General features: G+C 37.1%; 1 protein-coding gene across 4 annotated transcripts in view; it reads left to right on the top strand.

Moving 5' to 3' along the window:
- The window catches only part of LOC115213782 (TBC1 domain family member 9), an 82,289-nt gene that overhangs the window by 25,100 nt on the left and 35,666 nt on the right, over positions 1-21,523 (top strand). For all 4 annotated transcript variants that reach the window (XM_029782626.2, XM_036504837.1, XM_036504836.1 and 1 more), the window contains exons 6-19: positions 666-752; positions 2,051-2,184; positions 3,711-3,776; positions 5,757-5,833; positions 7,152-7,205; positions 8,363-8,434; positions 9,753-9,885; positions 12,806-12,925; positions 14,164-14,252; positions 15,317-15,357; positions 15,549-15,678; positions 17,720-17,828; positions 19,358-19,452; positions 19,557-19,651. In XM_029782626.2, the coding sequence (XP_029638486.1) occupies positions 666-752; positions 2,051-2,184; positions 3,711-3,776; positions 5,757-5,833; positions 7,152-7,205; positions 8,363-8,434; positions 9,753-9,885; positions 12,806-12,925; positions 14,164-14,252; positions 15,317-15,357; positions 15,549-15,678; positions 17,720-17,828; positions 19,358-19,452; positions 19,557-19,651 (1,302 nt within the window). The remainder of the gene's footprint in view (positions 1-665; positions 753-2,050; positions 2,185-3,710; positions 3,777-5,756; positions 5,834-7,151; positions 7,206-8,362; positions 8,435-9,752; positions 9,886-12,805; positions 12,926-14,163; positions 14,253-15,316; positions 15,358-15,548; positions 15,679-17,719; positions 17,829-19,357; positions 19,453-19,556; positions 19,652-21,523) is intronic.

The following is a 21,523-nucleotide window of genomic DNA, read 5'->3' as shown; positions in this document are numbered from 1 at the left end:
TATATATATATATATACACACACACACATATATGTATATTTATATATATATATATATATATATACATATAAATATAAGAGAGTAACCACCATGGTGGTTACTCTCTTATATTTATGTATAAAATTTATCGTAATCCGGGTTTTCTATGCACTAAGCCACTTGGTGTTAAATGGATACACTATTAAATTAGTATCCAATTTTCTCACCCTCATTAGTTGATATATAAATATATATATATATATATTATATATATATAATATATATATATATATATATTACGGAGATGTACTTGCATAGCAAGTGACCTGATCTGAGATCGTGTGCTGGAACGAAAACAATTGCAGTGTGGAAAGTGTTATAAGCCATTTAAGAAACACACAAAATCCGTTAGATTCGCTTCAACATTTAAATTTAATTTCTCAAAATATTTTTGGGGCTTTGAGACTGCGACCTGTTCGCTGACAAAATTCCATGCTGCATCGCATGATGCAGCACGGAATTTTGTCAGTGACCATGTGATTTTTGCACCTTTTGGTCAATCTTTTAAGTATATTTTAAGAAAGAAAAAGAATTACTTTTATTGCACACTAGTTTTTGCAGGACAATTCAGCTGCTATTTTATTATATTTAATTAGCAAATTATTCTTTGTTTTAAATATTTCCAGTTGACGATGAAACAGAGAGATTTAAAGCTGCCACTCGGAAGTTCCATAAACTTTTCAACATGCCCAAGGAAGAAAAACTGGTCAATTGTAAGTTTAGTTTATTTAATATAATCCAAGGATGTTCCAGATTAGTGTGGTTTCCATAACTCACTCTAATGATGTTGGTGTATAATCTAGTTTGTGCAATGTATTTGTTCTGTAGTTATATGTATATAATAATTTGATGTTTGATTAGTTAAGAAATGCAAAGAGAAGGAGAAAGATTATATTTGGATGGTTTTTGTAGTATTATCAGTAATATTTTTTCCAGCTGTCATTTTAGGTCAGTCTATACAGTATGTATGTGACATTCATGAGATAAGGGATGGAAGACCCTGTCAAATGCTTTCTCCATGTCAATGAAAGCCAAGTAGAGAAGTTTACCTTTGGCTAGGAATTTCTTCTGCAGCTGTCTCACCAGAAATATAGTGTCAGTGGTGCTTCTCCCTGGCACAGACCCAAACTGCAATCATCTAGACTAGCTCTTTCTCTAATTAGTTTGGCTATGACCGTCCCTGTGACTTTCATCACCTGATCCAACAGTTTGATACCTCTGTAATTAATCATATTTAATGCATCACCTTTACCTTTGTAGCAGTCAACTGAGGTGCTACTACACTAGTCAGTGAGCATAACTCCTTCATGTATTATCTAGTTAACTGTATGGGTGACTAGACTACAGCCTACACCACCAGATATTTTAAGCATCTCAGTAGTGATCACTGATGGGCTGGGGACTTTCCCTGTTTTCATACTGTTAATTGCTTTATCTACCAAGGTACTGTCAATTCGAATAGATGGTCCCTCTGTCGGGTCGACATTTAGCAGACTCTCTTTCTCCCATTCATTCTCTTCATTTAGCAACCTTTCATAGTGGCATCTCCAAGTGTCTCTCTTTGCAGCATCATTAAATGCCAGTGAGCCATCATCCATGTGGACACATTTCCCTCCTATGACATCATGATTCTCTCTCACATACTGTCTTGCAATACAAAACACTTCAAGTCTCTGGTCCTCATGATGCAGAACATTGCCATATTTTTTACTTATCTGCTTCTCTAGCTAAGTAAACTTGTCTCCTAGCTTCCCTTCTGGCGATCTGATACAGTTTCCTGTTACCATCACGCTTCCAGTCCTTCTATGCCTGTTTCTTTTCCCAGTAGTAATCTATATTGTATTAGGATCAATTTAGTGTCCTTTTGTCAAAGTTAGAACTCATCAATGTTAAAAGTATCTCATAAGTGCTACGTCTCTGAGTATTTTAGTATCTGTCATGCCATGTTTTATGATTGACCATCTCCTTGTCTCTGGTATTTCATTCTAACTCTTCTCTTTCATCTTCCCAGACTATTCCTGTAGTTACTGGAAAGGAAAAGTTCCACGGCAGGGATGGATGTACTTGAGCATCAATCATATTTCTTTCTACTCCTACCTGATGGGAAAGGAAGCCAAGTTGATCATTCGGTGGACAGATGTCACGGTAACTCAATTCTTTACTTTCATATTTTATGTGTGTGTGTATGTGCATAGCACCTTGGGCAAGCCTTGATCCAATCAAAGCATTGTGAATGGATTTGGTAGACAGAAGCTGAAAGGCATCGATTATGCATATATGTGTGTGTGTGTGTCTTTGTGTCTGTTTGTCCCCCACCACTGCTTGACAACCAGTGTTCGTGTGTTTATGCCCCTGCAACATAGTGATTTGGCAAACGAGGCTAATAGAATAAGTACTGCGGTCAGTTCATTTGACTAAAGATTCTTCAAGGCAGTGCCCCAACATAGCTTCAGTTTATGACCGAAATGAGTAGAAAATAAAAGATAATATATAATATATATATTATAGGCGCAGGAGTGGCTGTGTGGTAAGTAGCTTGTTTACCAACCACATGGTTCCGGGTTCAGTCCCACTGCGTGGCACCTTGGGCAAGTGTCTTCTACTATAGCCTCGGGCCAACCAAAGCCTTGTGAGTGGATTTGGTGGACGGAAACTGAAAGAAGCCCGTCGTATATATGTATATATATATATATATATATATATATATATATATATATGTGCGTGTGTGTGTTTGTGTGTCTATGTTTGTCCCCCTAGCATTGCTTGACAACCGATGCTGGTGTGTTTATGTCCCCGTTACTTAGCGGTTCGGCAAAAGAAACTGATAGAATAAGTACTGGGCTTACAAAACAATAAGTCCCGGGGTCGAGTTGCTCGATTAAAGGCGGTGCTCCAGCATGGCCGCAGTCAAATGACTGAAACAAGTAAAAGAGTAAAGAGTAAAAGAGTATATATATATATATATATATACACACGCATACACATAATCTTAGTCTTAGTTCCTGCCTGTGTACCTGGCAGCAAGACATCTCAAATCATTCTGGTTCTGTGCATAGTTGTCTGCATTTTGCCAAGTGATGCTAAGTTGCTTCAGATCTTCTTTGAAGGTGGTATGTCATGACCTTTTGGGTCTCTCTTCTCTTCTCTTCCTTCATTCTTCTAGCGGTACCCATTGTTTAGCTGTCTTAAGTATTTCTACTGGCAATTGGAAGACATAATCTGCAAGTCTTACTTTCTTTCTGCCACAATCTCCTGCAGGCTGTGCAGATTAGCTCTTATCAGGGCTTCAGTGTTTGTGATCTTGAGAGTATTTTGAATGCTTTCAGCCTCTGCTTGATCTTGGCCACCAATTTCCCATGTTCTCCTGTGTCAACTGCTGTTGCCAGGACAATGCTGTGGTACATTGGAATCTTTCTGTGTTTACTAGTTAAGTGCTGGCTCAGATCTTGTCCATTCCTTTGAACACTACTGCTGTATGCCTAGTTCTGGAGTTGGCATCTGACTCAGTATCCCCCTCTGTAGTAATAATGCTGCCCAGGTTAGTGATGTTGCTGAAGTCTTCAACAGGTTCCTGATTCACAAAAATCTGCATCTCTCCTTTCTCCCTGGCAATTCTTTTATAAAATATTTTATATTTTTATTTATTTACATAATTTATTTACTGTTTGTAGAAACTTGACCGTGGCAACAATATGGTTTTCCCTGACAGTGTCAAGGTATCAACAAGGGAAGGAGACGTAAGTAGTCAGTTTACCTCTTTATACTTTATTCTTTGATTTTTCTCTAATTGAAGTATCCAAAACACACACATTAACATGGACAAACAGACACCATCATAGCACCCCTGCTCACATGCTGTAACAAGCATACACACATATACATACATATATGGTGTCATGTTTTTGATTCAAACAATTTTTCTCTTTTATTCACTCCATCACTACTACCACTACTTCATAGTGAAGACATAGATAGACATAAATTATTAGATCAGTATTTGTGTTGGCTAATGAAAACTTGCATGCATGCATGTTTTCTCTTGTTGATTCCTATGAGAGGATTCTAGTTGTTTAATCAATAGAATTACCTTCTTTCTGCATTATAGTATAAGTGGCTGAGCATTCCACAGACACCTCTACCTTTAATGTTATCTGCAGATAGACTCAGTTTAACAGTTATAAGTACATCATCTTAAGGCTTCCACACAGTTTCTATTTATTCAGTTTCCCTCACAAGCCAAGGCCATGACGAAAAAGGACTTGCTGAAGGCGCAGTGCAGGAGGGTCAAACTGTAGGATCACGTAACTGTGATATGAATGCCTTGACCACATAGCTATGTGTCCATATATGCATAAGTATATACAAACCAAAAAATATATTTGGACCATTGATGCATTTACATATTCTTTACTTAAAATTACTCTTTCTGCTTAATTCCTCAACCAATTATTATTATTATTGAAGCAACAGGAATAATATGTTTCAATCTATGTCAAATCAAAGCATGACTAGGATTCTTGTGAAAGAATACAATTCTGTAATTCATATGACTTGTCTTGCTTTGGGCCCTCAACTCCTTGAGAGAGTCATGGGGATGCCACCATGACATACCAGCTTGTTTTGGATAATATCTGGCATAGTCCATCCCTTTCTACACTTGGCCACAGCATTTTTTTTTCCAGGATGAGACATAGGCAGAAAGACAAACTAAAAGAAAGAGCAAGACAAGGAGGGGGAATTAATGTACAGCAGATCGAATATTTCATTGAGGATGAAAGGATGAAAAGCAAAGCTGAGCTTGGGATTTCTCCTCAGTGTATAAGTCAAGATGATTACTGCAAAACAGAAGTAACAACTCTATTTGCTGTCTTATACCCCATATGTCTGGATCAATTTACGGGTGAACTTGGATTGTTGGAAGATGAAAGCAAATCTATAACTTATAGACCACATCTGTTTGTGATATCTAAGAAAATAAATATCTTCAAGAATTTAAAATTTAAAGAATGAAGAGCTATGCTCAAGATTGCAGAAAGCACAAGACTCTTTCTATTATAAATTTAATTTTAATTTATTTTTGAACAATATATTTTTATTACAACATTACCACTATTGGGCAGGCAGCTGGTTATGACAGAACTAATACTTCAGTCAGAAAGGGAATAAATGCATACACAAGACATGCAGTTATATATATGACTATGCCTATGTCTGCCCTTTAGTAGAACCCACCATACACATACACATGCCAGTTATGTATGCTAGTGGTATAACATTTCCTATCCAGTTTGTGCCGGCATAGAAAGCAAATGTAAATTGAGGATCTCTCTCTCTCTCTCCCCATCCATCCCTCTGTTTACACACACACACACACCACACACACACACACACACACACATACCACGTGTGTACCGTTGGCGATTTTTTTTCCTCTGTCTTCCCTTCTCTGGATCTTTCCTTCTCCTATGTTTCCAACGAAGAGCTCCGCTTGAAATGTTAAACCCTCCTTCTTTCCTGAGCGTCCAATAATACTATATTTGTTCCACGTCCTCACGTTGTTGTGTTTTTTTGTGCTTTCTTGTTTGGATTAACTATATATATATATATATATCTGAGGTGTGTTTTTCAGTAGTAGAATGCATTATAACCAGTAAGGTATTACTATAATTAATGTGTGTGTGTGTACTTTTAATAGCTAGTTTATATGTTCCTTGCAGCACTACTTCTCAATGTTGCTACACAGTTCCGAAACCTTCAGGCTGATGGAGCAGCTAACTAATATGGCAATGAAACAGTAAGTATTGGCTCTACCTGATCAACTCTCTCTCTATCTGTCTATGCCAGTATTTTGTCTCATTAGTTTATGTATGCACATGTACCCATGTTTGTTTGTACTTGCTCATGTATGTCTATATTTTACAGACACTTGACATCACTAGTATTCTCCCTGCATCAGGGTATCTGTCTCAGTATAGGCCTTTTCTATTTTGTTGTTGTTGATGATAGTGATTGTTGTTCTGTGTATGTATGTGTGTATTTGATAAACATTAGATAACATAGTCCTAGATACACCTCAATGACAAGATGATCATAGCTGAAATGTCTTTGATCATAGGTCTGCTGCCAGATTAGAGGTGATCTGGAATTAACAACTCTCAAGTTGTATTATGTACCAAATGTACAGTTTCTTATTGATTTCTAAGACATTCTACTGAAGATTATTTTTACTGGATTATTTCTAAGTTTCCATAATAACCATCTTTTGGCTTCAACCTCCAACACCATTCTGTAATAACTGTTGCTATCAGTTTACAAACTGAAAACAAGTTTCATTGTTGCATAAAAGAGCATCAAGTTTTGTTTATATATGTAGCATTCATGTAACTATTGGCTCACTACACTAATTTGTTGTGACTGGTTAAAATATCCATCACATGAGATTTTGCCAGTTATTGAACCCTGTGTCGTTATTAGTTAAATGTTTCACTAGTTTTGGATTGAAAGTTCAATCACATTGCACATAAAATTTTAAGTGACAAATTCCATATGTGCTCTGGAGCTCCTTTTTCTCCATAAATTGGTTTGACAAACATTTTATGAACTAGAGGTATGAGAGTTGTCATTGTGGTGATTTGCAGGATCCAATGGAGTTATACAATGGAGTTATACAAGGGGGTACCCAAAAGTAACCAGAAACTTTCTCTGTGGGACAAACTCGTTGTAGTTCAGGCTTCCACCACTAGAAGCCACTTGATGTGACCCTCAAGTACCAGCCTGCCGACTGGCATCTTCGGGTGAAGTCGTGCTGTCATGTGGTGTGACTTTGTTTTGCAGTGTTTGTCTTAATGGTTTCAAAATTTGTTTTTGATTAATTATAATCAACTTTAGCTGTCTGACAACCAACCTTATGCCTAGTCTTATTTCTTGTCTCAGTAATGACATATGAGTTTGTCAAGAACAGGAATTTATTCCATACCTCAGTGTTTCCAGATTTAACTTCTGTAAGATTCTGTGGTCACTATTTTACAAGATTCCATGTTTATCATTTAAAAAAGAAATCATCTTATTGATTTGTTGTTTTTACATTATCTCTCTCACTGTCTAAATTCTAGGTTAATGTCTGAAGTGGGGTTTGAAGAGGACAAAATGTTGACACACAGAACAAAGTAAGTTATGGGGTTTTGTTGTACAATTTTATTTGTTTTTACAAGGGGAACTGTTTATATTTTAATGTTTTTCAGTTTAAGGTGCTGGATAACTAAGCACATTGTCTTTCCACATTGTGTTGTGGATGGACTATTTACCACATTTTTACTTGTGTTCTGGCTGGATAACTGACCACATAGTTTTACTGTAGATTGTGTGTTTTGGCTGGAAAACTAACTTCATGGTTTTACTGCAGACATTACATCCATTCTTTAATATGCTTGGTTGACAAAAAAGACATGTTCTACTCTTACTTTGCATTTAAGTGATTAGCAGTTTGGAAGATCATTCAACTATAAACAGTTTCTTTAGCAAGAAAATAAATGTAATGAATGAATGAATTAAAATACCCCGGTCCTATCTCTGTTTACATGGAAAGGCCAAGTGGTGTCATGCAACTGGGTGACAAGTTATAAATACACACTATGTGTATTGTTAAATGTGGGAATCAGAATTGGCCACATGTGTGTAACTAATACAAAACTATTTTCATAGTTTTTGTTTATCTACTATAGTATTCTTATATTAAAGCATTGAGGCTTGATTTAAAAAGGAACAATGCTTAACAAGAATGTTTTTTTAAGACTTAACATTTATTGATTAATTAACACCAATGCATGCTTGACAATTATTTTATCAACTCTATGAATGTTATAGAGACTGTTGACGTTAGTGGAATTTGAACTGTAAATAGATACTGTAAGTCATCTGGTATTTTATGAAGAAATAACATAATAATAACACATTAATAATGATAGTTTCTCTCATGGATTTAAAATGATGCATTAGTGTGGAGGCTGTAGTTAGAGACAACGAAATCAATGCCAATAGTTAAATGGTACTTCTATCAACCCTTCGAAGAATGCAAGGTAATGTCAATCTCAGAATGATTTTAACTCTGAACATTAGGGGATAAAATTGTTACAAGCCATTTTTCCTGGTTCACTATTGATCTCTATCCTCTACTACCATTATTGCTGTTGCAGCAGCAGTAATAGTAGTAATGGTGGTGGTAGTAGTAGTTGTGGTATCAGCAGTACTAATCAAGCATATTTAGCAGCCTTAAAATTGTTTTTTATTTTTTCCTGTTTCTCTATCTAACATTGTGTTGTTCCAGGAAAAGAGCTTCCAGGAAAATATCACTGCTGAAAAGAGATTTAGATGCCAAGGCTCGCAGTGAAGCTTTTCGGTGAGTTAATACTGATTTTTTTTTTATATTGTGTAACATTTATGACAGATCTGGTTGTTTGAAAATAAATTGAGTGATATACGGCACATGGTTTGTGGTTTGAAGATAACTTTATATATTAATTCACAGTTACCTACTACTCCACCTTGCCTTTGATTATGCTGCTATTCGTTAGAGGCAGGGACAGGTTGGAAATGGTTCTCCAACTGTGGCTTAATAGGTATATTATATATATACATATATATATATATATATCACCGACCAGGCTATCAGATGTTGCTACACATCACTGGTCACAATGCGCTTCGCATTGTTTTAGCCTTCAAATGACGCCACCCCGCTGGCTAAGCGAGCTGGCCAACATAAGAAAGAGTGAGAGAAAGTTGTGATGAAAGAGTACAGCAGGGATCGCCCCCCCCCCTGCCGGAGCCTTGTGGAGCTTCAGGTGTTTTCGCTCAATAAACACAACGCCCGGTCTGGAAATCGAAACCATGAGTCCGCTACCCTAACCACTGGGCAATTGTGCTGCCACACACACACATATATATATATATATATATATATATATATATATGGTGACAAAAGAATTAATGATTATCTTCTGAACTTCATTAGCTTACAGCTATTTCTTTTCTAAGAGAAAATAGTTGAGTGTAAATAACAGCGTGTAGCTTTATTGGAGATACCAGAAACAGCTGGAAGCTATTGAAATTCATAAGATAATCATTTATTCCTTTGTTGTTTTTTCTTATTACTGCTGCTCTGTATTTGATTAACATTTCATTGTGAATCGTATGTGTATTGAGTTCTACACCTGCTTATGAGTGTTCCAATGCCCAAGTGAAATATTTGTATATATATATCTATATATATATATATATATGTATATATAAAAATCTGTTGAATTGTTTAGGTATAAAGATGTAGTAGCTGATGAAGCACTATTAAATTTAATTATTTATTTGCAAGATGTAAGTTAGCAATGAGTCAGTGAGGAATTTAGCATGCAGATACTTGTCTATCAGGGCAACTATCTGCATGTATGTGGGAATATCTGTATGCTCATAACATACTTCTCTTGGCCAAATCTGTGAAAAAGTTCAAGAAGATATGTCAAACATAGAAACAATGTTTAAAATCAAGAGTAAACTCATCAAAGATCAAAGTAGCTAAGATTTTCCAATTGAAACTTGTAAATTGTATCAGTAAAATCGGAGCTTCTATTAAACATTTATTCCTTGACATGTCATAGTGGATTCTTTTTACTTATATTCCTAATCGCATGCCTTATTTGGACTTGCAATGTTTGTATTTCTAGGGCTGCCTTCCACCTACCAGCCCATGAGAAACTGGATGGAGACACAGATTGCATGCTGTGGACTCCTTATAACAAGCAACATGTCAGTGGTAGACTCTATCTCTCACTTAATTATATCTGCTTTGCCAGTAGGGTAAGTATCGTTAGTGTATCAGTATGGTACTGTTATATTGGTTGCATTCTTGTTTGTGTTGCTTAGTCTTTGCTCAGTTTACAGTGAACACACTTATAATGAGTTGTGACCCATAGAGGACACCAGACTAACTGGGGTTGTGTTTTCTGATGAACTCCACCTAATTCCAACATCTTCCTCTACTGTGACATTGTTAAGTATACTTCCCATGTTTTTTTTTATTGATTGATTCATTCATTCATCTAACCCACATTATTGCTAATATGTACTTTTGTAAACTAATTATTTGAATTGACTCTTCAATATAACTTAGAGATAGTAATTTCTCTCAGCCTTAGTTTTTCTTTTTAATTATTCATATAACTTCCAAATTGAAATCTCTATAAAGCCTTAGTTTTCATTTTTCTCCTTGTATTTTCATGTTGGCTAACTATTTTCATAATATCTCTAAAATAATCCTTTCTTGTTTGCGGTGCACCTAGCCATTCCTACCACCACCACCACCACCACCACCAATATTGGAAATCACACTTCTCTCACCGAAAATCCCCTCCTGTTCTAGTGGTCTCTTCTATCATACCTGCAATCTTGCCTCCACCTCCTTTCTCTCTCTTTCTCTCTCTCTCTCTCTCTCCCAGGACTAATCCAACCAAGTAACAGCCCACTTACTTAATCTAACATTGGCATATTGATATTCATATTTACTTTTATTTATTTATATTTATATCTGCAGCACCAGTAATGCTTATATTTACAATGCCACTAGCACTTACTCTAACACCCAGCAGTGGCAACAATTTTAACATGCTTGATTGTTTGAATGATGATAAGTTAAAAGCGAGAACAAGCAGGCATGTTGGATGGCAATCTGGTATTTTCCATGGTGTTCATGATGGACATAGATTTGGTTCCCAAAACAAAGAGGGAACTAGGCTACTGGACTTCTGTGATGCAAGAAACCTATTTATCTGCAAACGAACACAGAAACCTTCTTTTCAGGTGCTAAATAACATCTCTCCTTCCCATGTTTCTTTCCACACCCTTTTCTCAGTTTTTAGAGTTGGCACATTGAAAGGTAGGTCTAGTGAGATTGTAAAGATGCTTGAACAGAGATGTGTTGATGTATGCTGCATACAAGAGGTAAGGTGGAAAGGAGCTTCAGCCAGGGTCCTCACAAGCAAGTCACATAGGTATAAAATCTTCTGGGAAGGTAACAGTGATGGAGTAGGTGGTGTAGGTATATTTCTTGTGGAGAAATGGGTAGAAAAGCTCATAGATGTTGTCAGGATGTGCAGTAGAGTGCTTAAGCTCAGGCTAGTCTTGCAAAATAGTATAGCTACAATTATCTCTGCTACGCCCTACAAGCAGGCCTACCAAATGAACAGAAGGACCACTTTTATGATATTCTTCTACAGACTACCTCAAAGACGAGTGACAATGACCTCATCTTTGTGGCTGGAGATTTTAATGGGCATGTTGGATGGCACTCTGTTATCTTCCATGGTGTTCGTGGCGGACATAGATTTGGTTCCCAAAACGAAGAGGGAACTAGGCTACTGGGGTTCTGTGATGCAAGAAACCTATTAATCTGCAACACCAACTTCAGGAAGCCAGCCACCTTATAACCTATTAATCAGGTGACTCTGATAGGCAGATTGATTTCATTTTCACCAGTCAGCGGGATGCATGGTTGCTCTTAAATACAAGAGCTGTACAGCAATGCTATCAGGAAGGTGAGGGTTGGCAACGAGTATAGTGAAGAATTCCGGTTAGAAGTAGGGCTTCACCAAAGATCAGTCTTCGTCCTCTCTTACTCATCGTAGCCCTCCAAGCAATAGCAGAGGAATTCAAGACAAGCTGCCCCTTGGAGCTCCTCTCTGCTGATGACCTTGTTCTAATAGCTGAGTCACTACCAGAACTAGAGATGAAATTTCAAGTGGGGAAGCAAGGTCTAGAATTGAAGGGCCTTAGAGTCAATCTAGTAAAAACCAAAGTCCTAGTAAGTAGAAAGGCAGACAAATCACAACCCCCTTCAGGTAGATGGCCCTGCTCGATCTGAAGAAAAGGCATAGGTAGAAACTCCATAAGATGTACCCAGTGCAAGCTATGGACACATAAGAGGTGCTGCAATATTAAAGGAAGGTTAACTGAGAAGATAGTTTTTGTGTGAGGCAGATACACAGGGGCAATAATCACCGAATATTCCATCACATGCCAGTGAAGAGAAATTAGCAGTAGTTGATAGCTTCTGCTACCTGGGTGACCAAGTCTGTTTCCTCAGGTGAATTATTCAAACCCCAAAGAATCCCTTATTATTATTATTATTATTATTCAGGTCATGGGCATATGGCATAGTGGTTAAGAGTGCGGGCTACTAACCTCAGGATTCCGAGCTTGATTCCAAACAGTGACCTGAATAATAATCATAATAATAATAATAATAATGATAATAATAATATCAAAAAAATACCTCAGGCATGAGATACCAGGTTCGAAATTTCCCCATGACACCTGATGAAGGCTGGAGGGTATATCAGCCGAACATTGTCTTAACAACAAACAAGATGAGGACAAATATCCGTCGAATGTAAATAATGTACTATATTGGCAGTTTCACTTTGAGAAAATTTGATGAGAGCACTGTGAACTAAGAAAACCTTCATTAATTTTACTATGATATATAATGAGATGTTTGGTACTGTAGTTGTAACTATATGCTATTGTCTGTAACAGCTCATAGGTCCATTTGTGATAAGGGAGATTTGTGTCACTGAGTGATGTATCTTAGCCAGTGAAACTATCAAATATGAACTGTAAATCTGTCAGACAGCAGTCTCTTAGTACATTGGCGATATACTTATGGTGTGTGTGTATTCATTGATCAGTTACTTTTCATTGTTGTTTTGATGTTTTTTTACAGATCCGTGATCAAGTATCTGTGATAATCCCTAATCGGGAAATCCTTGTAGTAGAGAAGATTGATAGTTCACCATCTGGCAATGTCATTACCAATGCTATATTAATAACAACTAAAGGCAAGGTGAGTAGACTGACGCAGCAGCATTTTTAACTTATAAATTATAGTAAAAGTTCTGAATCTTAACATATGTTATAAACAGCACAGGTTGTATTGTCTCTTTTCTGCTCTCTCTTACACTTTTGTTGTTTCCTACTCTCTCTCTCTCCTTCTCTTGTTTTTCCTTTGACTAGGTAACCAAGTATGTCTTTTACATTGGCACACTTGTTTCTGGCCTCTTTCTTGTACCTTTTTCTCACTCTCTATCTTTTCTCTATCTCTCTCTCACTGTTACCCTGGATTACCTCCTCTAATGCCCCTCTGTTGCGACAAGGCACCTAGTTCTGTCTCTGTCACACTGTAACCTTTCATCCTCTGACACAAGTTTCTCTCCTCAAATGCCCCTGCCCCTCTCATAATTCCTTGTCTTGTGAGATACTTGGTTACCTGCCAGTGCTGGTGCCACATTAAAAGCATCCAGTCCACACTGTAACGTGGTTGGCATTTGGAAGAGCATCCAGCTGTAAAAATCAGGCCTAAACTAATCTCTCCTGTGCTAGTGCCATGTAAAAAGCACTGAGTCAACTCTGTGGAATGGTTGGTGTTAGGAAGAGCATCCAGCTGTAAAATCCCTGCCAAAACAGACACAGTAGCCTAAGGTAGTTTTTCTGCTTGGCTGGCTCCTGTCAACCATCCTACCCATGCATGCATAGAAGATGGATGTTAAATGATGATGATGATGATTTCATTATTCTCAGCAACTTCCCATGTGTTTATCACATTTACCAGATTTCTTGAACCTGAATGCCAGCTTTAATCTCTTCAAATATATTCTTTTCACTTTTTCCTTAATTTCTTTATGCATAATATCAGGTTCAAATGCCTAGTTACATTTATCCATTGTTGTCACATTCTAAAATCCATTCTTCTGATAAGTTTATCTCTTTAAAATGGGCTCTCTTTTCTATCATCATGGCTAAAGTTGCTTATTTTGATATGCCAAATTCCATTCCAGTATTGTTGCAGCATTCTTTTACTTTATTAACAAGTGAATTAATCAATTTTTCAGATTTTGTAAATATCTTTAAGTCATTCACGAAGAATGATTGATTTAGAGTAGGTGCATTTCTTTGTAGTTTGGAGACCATGTTGAATTTTCTAAGTGTTATTGGGATGGGAATGAACTCACAAATAATGAAGAGAAAAGGTCTCTCTGGAAGATAACCTGTTTTAATGGCTATTTGTTTTCTCTTGTTTTTCAGATGAGTTTCACATTTACTCAACTTCAAGACAGAGAGGTTATTTTGGACAAAATATCATTCTTCTTGTACAAACAGCCAAGTATCAAAGAGTAAGTCTCTGTTTTTGCATGTGTATTCAGATTTTCTTACTTTTGAATTTTTTAATTTATATTTTAAATCTTTGTGAATGTAAGTCTCATTGAAAAGGTATACATCGTAACTAATAATTATCAAGAAATTGTATATAAATTAATATTTTAACAACAGGTATTGTTGGAATTCCTAGAGTCTTGCATTGCATAGTGGGCTTGCTACCTGCAGCCTATGATACCATGCTATCCGTTCTTTTCAACTATCTAATACTTTCCTAATTACTCTGGTCATGCCAAGAAGGCAAACCTTTTGTAATACTTCTACTGGGTACTCTATTCCAATTTCCTCTATATTCATCTTGATGCCTTCTAATACTGACCCCAAGGATCCAACAATAATTGACACTGTTCTTTTATTCCTTTACTTGTTTCAGTCGTTAGACTGCAGCTATTTTGCAGCATCACCTTGAAGGGTTTTAGTTGAATGAGTTGACCCCCAGGTCTTATTTTTTAAGCCTAGTACTTATTCTGTTGGCCACTTTTGCCAAACTGCTAAGTTATAGGGACATAAACACACCAACACCAGTTGTCAAGTGGATGTTTGTGTGGTGGTGGTGCATATCTCCGACTTTGCCACTCTCTTCAGTTTGTGCTCATAACACTTCTTCCCTCTCTCTGTACCCCACTTCTCACATTAGTTTCCAATGTAGCACTGTTACTACCTCATCATGTTCCCACAACTTAGTATTGTTTTAGGCAAGTCTAGGATATCTGTTCATGATATGGTCAATGGTTTCATCCATTTTTTATATGGCACAGTTGAGACTCTTGCTCTGTGAGCTGGTAGAATTGTTAGCAAGCAAGACAAAGTACTTAGTGGCATTTCTTCTGCCTCTATGTTCTGAATTTATATTCTGCTGAGGTTAACTTTGCCGTTCTTCCTTTCAGGGGTATAAAATAAGTACCAGTCAAATTTTGCGGTTGATGTAATTGACCAGACCACTTCCCCCAAAATTTCACGTCATGTGCCTATAGTAGAAATGATTATTAATTAATTTATTTATTTACTCATTTAATTCCAGTGCAGGAGACAATGGGACCACTGAAAATAACCAACCAAAAGGTTTGTAAATATCTTCTCTTTATTATATACATTCTGAGATATGTGATAAGAGATGTTTAGACAATTTGCCTCTAACACTCAGACTCCCACAGAGGCTACTTTAGTTCTCACTGTCTTCACCATTGTTACATATGCCTTGATGTAAGAGATTCAACATTTTTGTCCTCTTTTTTTTATGATTCTCATTTCAGAAGCTAATGGCAACTTCCCAATTCAACCTGCTCTAATTAGCCTGTTTAACCGAAGAGATTCAGATGAACTGACCAATAAAGAATCCATAAAACAACATCTGTGGGGTATACACTTTTCTGAATATGGAAAGTAAGTTACCTCTCTCTCCCTCGCTCTCACTCTCTCTCTCTCTATTATATCATCATTATTATCATTTAATGTCCCTTTTTCCATGCTGGTATGGCTTGGGTGGTTTGACAAGAACTAATGAACCAGAGGACTGTACCAGGTCATGCATATATATATGTGTGTGTGTATGTGTGTGTGTATATATATATATATAAGATGTATATACATGTGTGCATGTGGCTATAGGTGCAGGCATCTTTGTGAGGTAAGAAGTTTATTTTCCAGCCTCATTGTTCAGTCCCACTGCACGTCATGTTGGTCACGTGTCTTCTCTTTACGCTTTGGGCCAACCAAAGCCTTGTGAAAGAATTTTGTAGACAGAAACTGGAAGAAGTCCATCATATATAAATATATATATATATTATATACATATGTGCATACATATTTGTATGTGTGTATATCATCATCATCATCTTTTAATGTCTGCTTTCCATGCTGGCATGGGTTGGACAGTTTGACTGAGGACTGGCGAGCCAGATGGCTACACCAGGTTCCAATCTGATCTGGCAAAGTTTCTACAGCTGGACGCCCTTCCTAATGCCAACCACTCTGAGAGTGTACTGGGTGCTTTTACGTGCCACTGGTATGAGGGCCAGTCCGGCAGCACTGGCCATGACCATGCTTGAATGTTATTTTTCACATGCCACTGGCACATGTGCCAGTAAGGCTATGCTGGCAATGATCATGCTCAAATGATACTTTATACGTGCCACCGGCACGGGAGCCAATCCGCACCCTGGCAACAATCACGCTTGGATGTGCTTTTAACATTCCACTGGCACGAATATATATATATGTGCGTGTACATACATATTTGTGTGTATATGTATGTGTGTGAGTGTCTCCTTGTCTTGACATTGCACAATAAATGTAAGTAAGTGTCACTGTCATACTACTAGTGTCATTCATTTCTAATATACTTTAAGAATATGTCTGGCCTTGGGGAAATATTACCATACTGGGAAATAGGTGAGGGTAGACTACAATATGAGCATTATCAGGCTGTGGAAAATCTGCCTCAAATGAACTCTGTCTAACCCATGCAAGCATGAAAGAGTGGATGTTAAATGATGATGATATATACTACACACATATAAACTGTCGGGCGGGTAGGGTAGGCCAACATTCTTACTTAAGAGAATGCTAGTCTGTTGCAGGGTTACTCATTTATAGCGAGAGGACTGGAGCAACATAAAATGAAGTATTTTGCTCAAAAACACAATGTGCTGCCAGTCTTGGAATCAAAACCATAATCTCTCAATCATGAGTGCAACACCCCAACCACTTGGCCCATGCACATTCACATATTTCTGTGTGTGTGTGTGTGTGTCCACACACACACACTCACAGAACAAACAGTCATATAGCAAGCCAAATTAAACTTATTGTGTTTATTTATTGACTTCCACTTTTATATCTCTTGTACCTTTGAAGTAAGTACTGAATTCATTATTTCAATGTCTCTGTCTTTTATATCTCTGAAATTGATGAAGTACTAGATATATACTGAGGTGCATTTGAATGACCACATCTCTTTTATAAAAGTACATGGTCTTGTGTGTCAATGCAAGGCAAAGCAGATAGTAAAGAGAACACTTTTAGACCAACTGAATTTGATTTATCAGCTCAGAGTTTAATTGTTTTGTTAGCATGCTTCTAATTGAAGCACACTGCCTTTAATTTCAGGTAATTTTGAAAATAACAAAGAATTTAGTGAAAGAAGTTTGTTATATTAAGCTGGTGTTTGGAATATAAATTAATCAGAAATTTTGATGCAAAGTTTTAATTTAAATTACTTTAAAACAGGAAGTTTGTATCATAAAGCCAGAGGCAGTCTCAGGTGGTTTGGTATCAAAAGGGTTAAAGTTTAAATTTCATTATGGTTAACTTAATATTTCACTTGTCTGTGGTTGATTACAATAATATTCTGGACAGTTTTCACTTACTTTTTAGAAATAATTGCCCTTGTACCTAAGCATCTTCGTTGTTGTGAACATTTCAGAGGAGTATGTATGTATCGAACACACAAAACCCGAGAACTTATTCTGAAAGGTATTCCTGATAACTTAAGGGGAGAAATTTGGATGACATTTTCTGGTGCTGTCAATGAAGTAAGTATTTTGTATTTTGTTTATGCATGTGTGACTTGTAATTTCACATCTGTTTTACTGTACTGTTGTTCTGTAATTACATCTGTTCTATGATATTCTTCTGTAACTTCACATATATTCTCTTGTACTGTATTATGTATTATTATCGTCACTGTTTTGTGCCTCCTTTTTTATGCTGGCATGGGTTGCACTAATGAATGTGGTTGGAGTCAGATGTATTCAGGGGTACTACACACTTAGATGGATTGGAAGACATCATCTCACACACATTTCATTTTTGGTCTGGTTTCTTTGACTGGATGCCAACCACTTTACAGAGGTGCTCTTCTTTTTGTGGCACCAGCATTAGAGAGGTGTCATGTCCTCAAGATTAAAGTGTCCTTGAAATCCAAAGCTTTACAAAGTGCATGGAGTGCATTTTTCATGACACCAGTAGTAAAAAGAGTCTTTATGTGTTTATCAAACCTGCTAGAAAAATTGCTAAGTCACAGTCTTCTTAAAGAAAGAAATGAAGCTAGCATGTTATGCTTGGTGGGTAATGTTAGTGTGAATGTATGACGAAGTGTAAATTATTTAAGAGAAAAATTGGGTATAAAAGGCATCAATTCTGGGATGCAAGAGAGGACTGTGCTGGTATGGTCATGTGATGTGTATGGATGATGACAGCTGCATAAAGAAGTGCCTATCTCTAATTGTGGAGGAACCTGTGGAAGGGGTAGACCCAAGAAAATGTAGATCAAAGTAGTGAGAAAGGATCTACAGATGTTGAACTTCACAGAGGAGATGACGAGGGACCAAAATTTCTGGTGGTTTGCTGTGCTTGAGAAGACACATCAAGCTAAGTAAAACTATGGCCTTCCATACATGAAAGTATATCCTCCGTGTCCCTTTCTCAGCCAAGAGGCTCTTTACTTGAGGGCTCACAGGTGGTGGTGTTACTTAAAAAGTACCCGTGCTGGTGCCATATAAAAGCACTTCTGCTAGTGTCTCATAAAAGCCTCCATGCCAGTGTCACGTAAAACCACTTGTGCTATTGCCATGTGAAAGCACTTGTGCTATTGCCATGTGAAAGCACTTGTGCTATTGCCATGTGAAAGCACTTGTGCTGATGCCATGTGAAAGCACTTGTGCTGATGCCATGTGAAAGCACTTGCGCTATTGCCATGTGAAAGCACTTGTGCTATTGCCATGTGAAAGCACTTGTGCTGATGCCATGTAAAAGCACTCACGCCAGTGTCATGTGAAAGTGCCTGTGCAGGTGCCACGTAAAAGCACCCATGCTGGTGCCACATAAAAGGCACCAAGTACTTCAGTGAAGTGAGTGGTGTTAGGAAGGGCATTGAGCTGTAGAAACCAAGCCAAAATTGACATTTGGAGCCTGGGCCGCTCTCCAGCTGGCCAGCTCCTGTCAAACCTTCTTACCTATGCCAGCATGAGAAGTGGATGTTAAGTAATGATGATGCTGATACACACATAAATAGATAGATAGATAGACCATTCAAATGACTCGATCTTTTTGTGAATTCCAGATGATTACAAACCCTGGTTACTATGCCAACATGGTACAACAGAGTGCAGGCAAAAATAACATTGCCACTGACGAAATTGAAAGAGATTTACACAGGTAAACTTTACAGTATACTAGTGTGGGATATCACACTTGGCTTTATTTCATTGTGATTTGTGGCAAACTTAGAAATAATAATTATAACTATTATTACTATTTAGATCATTACCCGAACATCCAGCTTTTCAAACAGATTTGGGAATTGATGCCCTCCGCCGAGTCTTAACTGCATATGCCTGGAGGAACCCTACTATTGGTGAGTATAATGATGAATGCAGTGTTGTAATGTAACAAGTGAATGCATGTCATTTTCCATATCTTTTATCATTGGTATCATTAGCAGTTTTCACTTCTGAGTTCATGATCATTCACTTCAAACTTGGCTTATATGTGTGTTATATATATATATATATGTTTTTTTAATACAAATAAATGAAAGAATGGAGTTGAATAACGATTTAACAAAATTCCTTTATTCTCGACATATTTTCGACATATGAAGGCTGCAGCCTTCGAAACATATGTCGAGAATAAAGGAATTTTGTTAAATCGTCGTTCAACTCCATTCTTTCATTTATTTGTATTAAAAAAAACACACAAATTTTCCACACGAAAGCACGTGAGATCTGCCCTTGGCATGTAGCTTCAACTGTGTTTTTCTGACGTGAATTTGCTACCCAGGTATCAGTTAACCAAATTATCCATACTAAGATAATTCATTCAGCTACTTAAATATATATAAATATATATATATATATAATATGTAATTTTAAGATTCAAAGATCCAGGTGTAGGAAGTTAGTAAACTTTGAGTAGTCTGTAGTAGGTATAAAAAGCAACTTTTAGGAACAATAATACTTTATTGGCCCTACAAGGTTGTAGGTTTCCCCCATATCAAAGTTTGATAAACTAATTATATATATATATAGTCTAGCAGTGGCCAGCTCTTGGGCAGATACTGTGCATGTGAACCTTCTCCAGCACTTTCTGGGATGACTAGACTTGGAATGAATACTAGAATAGTTTCCAATTACCTTTTCTAGGCAGGTGGGATTTGAACTCAGGATATAGAGAGCTGAAAGATTTACTGTAAAGCATTTTTGCCAACGTGCCAGCAGTTCTTCCTCTCTCCCAACCACAGAGCAATGTGAAATGAGGTGTTTTGCTCAAGAACACAGTGCATTGCCGAGTCTGGGAATTGAACCAACAATCTAGTGATCTTGAGTACAACATCCTAACCATTTGGCCATGTGCCTTCACATGAACATATTAGTTGATTGTAAGCTTGCATCAAGTGAACTTTTCTAGCCTGTTTTGCAAGATGATATACTCACTTGTAGAAAGAGTTGAGATTGTGGAAGCATAAGTGAGAAAGGGTTGTGTTAAGCAAGTGTGTGAAGTTCCTGACATCAAGTTTCTGGCAAAATGATACGAATATTGGTTAAGAAGTGGTGCACTGCGAATGCTCCAAAATGAAGAGACTTCATAGTTCGAATGCTGGAAATTATTCAAGACATTTGTCAAAGGATTACTCAAAGTCCAAAGATGTCAATACCTAAATTGGTGCAGTAGCCTCACGTAAGCGGGAGGTCGTGTCAGTGGCTGTGAAAAGTCTTAAGTTGAAGCCATATCATTTTACATGTACACAGTAATTAAAAACCTACTTTTTCGGCAAAAAATAACATGACGCTTTGCAAATGAAAGGCTGGATGTTCTTTTGTGTTTGTAAATTTATTTCTATACTGATACTATATTACAGAACCTAGGCTATTTTTTCATGCACTACCCTATCTGTCTGTCTGTCCATCCATCCACCCGCCCACCTGTCCTTGCACATTAAAGGCGGTGTGCTGAATGCAAAAATTTCTTAACTGAAATTTCCTGTTTTTTTATTTGTGGAAATTTCACACATAAAATTTCCACTTATGCGTGGAAACTTAGTGATAATTACTAGATACTTAAAGGACAGGGGAGATAATTTCAAGAAATGTAGAATTAATTTCTCAAGTTAATTTGCATATTTGGATAAAAACAGTCTGATGTTTGTTTGCAGATAATGGGGCCTATTATGGATGTGTTTGAATCTGTTAAGCCTTTTCAGTATCGCACAGTCTTATCAAGCCTACTG

This window comes from Octopus sinensis, linkage group LG7, assembly GCF_006345805.1.
Source record: "Octopus sinensis linkage group LG7, ASM634580v1, whole genome shotgun sequence".
Classification (NCBI taxonomy): Eukaryota; Metazoa; Mollusca; class Cephalopoda; order Octopoda; family Octopodidae; genus Octopus; species Octopus sinensis.
The sequence above is the reverse complement of the archived record's forward strand: the minus strand, read 5'-3'. Positions and strand labels throughout refer to the sequence as shown.